This window comes from Chiloscyllium plagiosum, chromosome 16, assembly GCF_004010195.1.
Source record: "Chiloscyllium plagiosum isolate BGI_BamShark_2017 chromosome 16, ASM401019v2, whole genome shotgun sequence".
Classification (NCBI taxonomy): Eukaryota; Metazoa; Chordata; class Chondrichthyes; order Orectolobiformes; family Hemiscylliidae; genus Chiloscyllium; species Chiloscyllium plagiosum.
In genome coordinates, this window is record NC_057725.1 from 39006315 (window position 1) to 39011422 (window position 5108).

The 5108-nt window shown below is 41.8% G+C and overlaps 1 protein-coding gene across 2 annotated transcripts in view; it reads right to left on the reverse strand.

Annotated features, from left to right (window-relative positions):
• tmem9b (TMEM9 domain family, member B) overlaps nucleotides 1-5108 on the reverse strand; it is an 89204-nt gene that overhangs the window by 30061 nt on the left and 54035 nt on the right. For both annotated transcript variants that reach the window (XM_043705866.1, XM_043705864.1), the window contains one exon: nucleotides 2400-2531. In XM_043705866.1, the coding sequence (XP_043561801.1) occupies nucleotides 2400-2531 (132 nt within the window). The remainder of the gene's footprint in view (nucleotides 1-2399; nucleotides 2532-5108) is intronic.

Consider the following 5108-nt stretch of genomic DNA (forward strand, 5'->3'; position numbering starts at 1 on the left):
GCAAACATCTGCCCCCAATCAGCTTTCAAAAGTTCTTGCCTAATACAGTCAAAATTGGCCTTTCTCCAATTTAGAACTTCAACTTTTCGATCTGGTCTATCCTTTTCCATCACTATTTAAAATCTAATAGAATTATAGTCGCTGGCCACAAAGTGCTCCCCCACTGACACCTCAGTCACTTGCCCTGTCTTATTTCCCAAGAGTAGGTCAAGTTTTGCACCTTCTCTAGTAGGTACATCCACATACTGAATCAGAAAATATTCTTGTACACACTGAACAAATTCCTCTCCATCTAAACCCTTAACACTGTAGCTGTCCCAGTCTATGTTTGGAAAGTTTAGACAAATTTTATTTTCTAATTTGAAGAGTTATGCAGACAAACGTGTTAACTTTAAATGAAATTAACTAGTTCCACCTTCTAAGGACTTGCACAGAAAGCATTGTAAATAATATTTTCAGCCTTGAAAGGAATAGTGCTCTTTTACATTATGCATCCTACCCATCAACATACATTTACTGGCACCATTGTTGTTATTTAATTATCAGGATGCAAGCATTAATAGTGTGACACTGATTTCCCATTTCCCCTACTTTACAAGTCTAGGCGTCTCAGGATACCTCCCAAAAACAGCTAAAGTTACAAACCAGAATTGAAGAAATAAACTTCTGTTGGAATAATTAAGCTGTTGTGTAATGTTTTAACAGTCATGGAGTGGTTAGAAATTAAACAGCAAATGATCCAAAGATAATAAAAAAATTGCACAAGATCCCTTACCTTTAAAAAGCCTTGTTCTCATCTGAGCCATAAAGACCGGAACAAAAAACATAAAGTATCCTGCTGTTGTTTCATTCTGCTTTCTTATGCCACAGTATTTAGTTAAATAACAATAAAATTAAGTTGCCTACATATCGTGGGCGGCACGGTGGCCCAGTGTGGGCGGCACGGTGGCCCAGTGGTTAGCACTGCTGCCTCACAGCGCCTGTAGACCCGGGTTCAATTCCCGACTCAGGCGACTGACTGTGTGGAGTTTGCACATTCTCCCCGTGTCTGCGTGGGTTTCCTCCGGGTGCTCCGGTTTCCTCCCACAGTCCAAAGATGTGCGGGTCAGGTGAATTGGCCATGCTGAATTGCCCGTAGTGTTAGGTTAAAGGGGTAAAGGTAGGGGTATGGGTGGGTTGCGCTTCGGCGGGTCGGTGTGGACTTGTTGGGCCGAAGGGCCTGTTTCCACACTGTAAGTAATCTAATCTAATCTGTAAGTAATCTAATCTAATCATATTTCAGATGTACTGAATACAAAATATGATCAAGACCTTTTTCTGTAGTTAATTGACCATTGCATCATGCAATAACATGTTTCAAAGTATTTATTTCATGTGCAATACATAAAATCCAATAACTTTTCAGATAACAAATGGTATCTTAGGTTTTACTTTCACCTACAAGGCATTTATACAGTTGCAAAGAGAATGGCCAGATCTTTCAGTCAATGGCAGAAAGGGTGTGTCCATATTCCTTCCCACCTCTCCGCTCCACCCTGCTCTCTGACCAATCACATCCCCCACCTCCACCTACCCATCACACTCTCAGCTACCTTGCTCCAGATCCCAACCCCCTTCCCATTTATCCCTCCGCCTCTTTGACTCACAAGCCTCACTCCTGATCTACAACTCTTGCGTGAAACGTTGATTCTCCTGCTCCTTGGATGCTGCTCGACCTGCTGTGCTTTTCCAACACCACACTCTCGACTCTGACCTCCAGCATCTGCAGTCCTCACTTTCTCCTGGCAGAAAGGGTCTGACCATTACTGACTGCGATTTAATCTGCCCACTTAACTATTTTATGTTAAAGACATTGCATTTTCCAGTTCTGAATCCAGGAAGGATGCGATAATGAACATAGTGAGGAGGCCAAGCAGGGAAGTTAATTCCATTGAAGGCAGAATTGAAAAGGGGAAGCATTAACAGAGGCATGCTGAACAATTTTAGGATAAGGGTGAACACTGTAATGGATGCATTAAGAATCAGTTGACACAGGCGTGGACATTATTGTAATCACTCTTGTGATTTGACAGTTTATCTGATTCACTGAGAATTACATCATTATAGAACTTTCCAACTAAGTCCCTGTAAAAACCAGCACATGTTTAGGGCAAACAGAACAACTGCATATGGTTCTAACCATCTAATCCTGTTGTCAAAGGAATGGTGCAAAAGTCTGGCAAGGGAAAACCAGAAAATGGAGGTTTAATCTTCGCTCACAAGTACCACGTATATGTGCTTGTTCTAATTTCCTCAGGGATCTAAGCTGCATCAGCACTTTGGGTGAGTCATTCATTACTTCTCATACCAGAAAATTCAGGTGAATATTTTAGATTTACTATACACGGATCAGAACTTACCCCAAAATCATCTTCATTCTGTAGTAACTGTGAACGTAATATCCGTTTCTTCAGCAAGGGTTCCACCAATGTTAGATAAACCATATAAAGCAACAGTAAGCCCAGAATTGACAGATAAATGATGATAGTTACCTGCAAACCAGAAATATGAAATAAAGTGAACAATAAATTTTTTGGCCACTGACATGAAAATACCAATTCCTGATTGCTGGAAAATTAATCTCACTAACAAATACAGGAGCTGTCATTGATGCCACTTTTCTGAACTCATTTTCCTGGCTCTCCTGTTTTCATTCAGGGGGAGATGGGGGGAGGGGTTAAAGAGAATCTTGTTAACGAGGACTACCTTGCTTCAACATGTAAAATTGTCACAATGGTTGGCACAGTAAGAAACTATCTTAATTTAGCAGCATATGCACTGATTTCCTATACCGAGGTTGGGACTATTTCATTCAGTTAATTGAATGCTGGATAACATATCAAGCCAAGTATCAGGACCTTGCGATCTTGTTCGGATAATCTGAAATTCGGTTAATTGAATGCTGGATAGTCGAGGTTCCTCTTGTATAGCAAATTTCTCCCCATGTAGATAGGAACAATCAGATTGCTGAAGAGTAGAGCACTTGGTCAGGGCCTAAAAACAGATTTATATATACCAAGCATTTTTAAAAAAAGTCACTACAGGTAGCATTTGCATTCCTCAGCTGTGAGCCAGCTCTGTGTCGTGGTAGCACTACTAAATTGCTTAAATCCATACTGTACCACTTAAAGGGATAGGGCACTGTGATCGACACAAGTACCAGAACTGCTACAGAAGGAAATGTGAGTGGTCACTACTGAGATTGCATGCAGCCAAGAGAACACCATTGGATGCTGCCCTCAGAATAAGGTAAATGGGGCAAGGGGGGCTGCCAAGGCAGTTGGACAGATGTTGCCAAGGGTGGGGTATGTCCTGGGTAATTGGAAAGGGTGGTGAAAGGGGAGATATGAAAGTTGCCACAAGGCAACAATTGCCACTGCAAGTGGGATGGAAAAGACATTCATGGGTCACAGTGTCTAATTAGAGAGTCCAAACAATACTTTCAGCTGGGCAACCTGGTTTCACCCAGTAGTTTCCCCATGAGCAAAATTCCCAATGGAAAGGGGCCTGAATTGGCCAATTTAGTGGTAGTTGGATTCTGGAGCAGAAGGTTGTCTCTGGATGGGAAGGCTGATAAAATGGCATGGTATAGGGTGATGGGCATGACACCCTCCATTTTATAAATATCCTCAACTCCCATACCAATTAAAACTCAAAACCCCTTATAAACTCTCTCTCATACAAAAACAGCTCTGTGATCTTTGTTCAGCATATCTTTTTGATTAGTATTTGCTGATCCATAATCCATATTATTTAATTTAGTTTGATTGTATATTGTAGCTAGAATTTAATAACCTTTAATGAATCGTGATTCGAGTTGAGTACAGAGACCGAGTCTGTGTTTTCTAGAAAATTGGGTGTGAAAATCAAGTGGAATTTGCATATTTCTTCTAAAAGATTTAACATCTGTGAGGACTCTAGGAACATTGGGGCTTTATTTTCAACTCACTACCACGCTGAATTGTGACAACTTGATCTAACACTCAGTTGAAAGCTTCCTTGATGTCAAGGGCAATCACTCTCACCTCACCTCACTTCAGAAGTTCAGCTCTTTTTTCCATGATTGGATCAAGACAGTAATGAGGTCAGCAGGAGCAACCCAAACTGAGTATCAATGAGCATGGTATTCCTTTCAAAGTATATTTGAATGCAATGTTGATGCCACTTCACAAAATCAGAATCATAAAAGTGTTATGGCACAGAGGGAGTTTCAGACCATTGTGCCTGCAACAGCTCGTTAAATGAGTACCATTATCTAATGCCAATCTCCTATTTTATCCCTCATTCCCTGAAACATTATTTTTATCCAAATAATCATCCAGTGCTCTCTTGAAAGCTTCATTTGAATCACCTTCCACCACACAAGCAGTGCATTCCATATACTTTACTCCATGCTGAATGAAAAAGCTTTTTCTCACATCATCCATTTGCAGATCATTTTGAATCTGTCTTCTTGTTCTTGTTCCTTTCCAAAGTGAGAACAATTTCTCGCGAGCTATTTTATCCAGCCCACTCATGATTTTGAAAACCTCCATCAGATCTCCTCTTTGACATTTTCTCTCAAAGGAGAACAGTCCCAACTTCTTTAAACTATCCTCAAAAAGGAAGTTCCTCACCTCTGAACCATTCATGTAAACCATTTTTATACTGCTTTCAACGTGTTCGTATCCTTCCTATAATGTGGCACCTAAAACCTCTCACAATACTCCAGCTGAGGCCTAATACATGGGGTCTTGTACAAGTTCAAGATCACTTCATTGTACCCCACTCCCAGACCATACAGAACCTCATCACCTCAGGAGATCTCCCACCCACAGCTTCCAACCTCATAGTCCGGGAACCCCGCAGTGCCCGGTTCTACCTCCTTCCCAAGATCCACAAGCCTGACCACCCTGGCCGACCCATTGTCTCAGCATGCTCCTGCCCCACTGAACTCATCTCTACCTACCTCGACACTGTCCTATCCCCCCTAGTCCAGGAACTCCCCACATACGTTCGAGACACCACCCACGCCCTCCACCTCCTCCAAGACTTCCATTTCCCCGGCTCCCAACGCCTCATCTTCACCA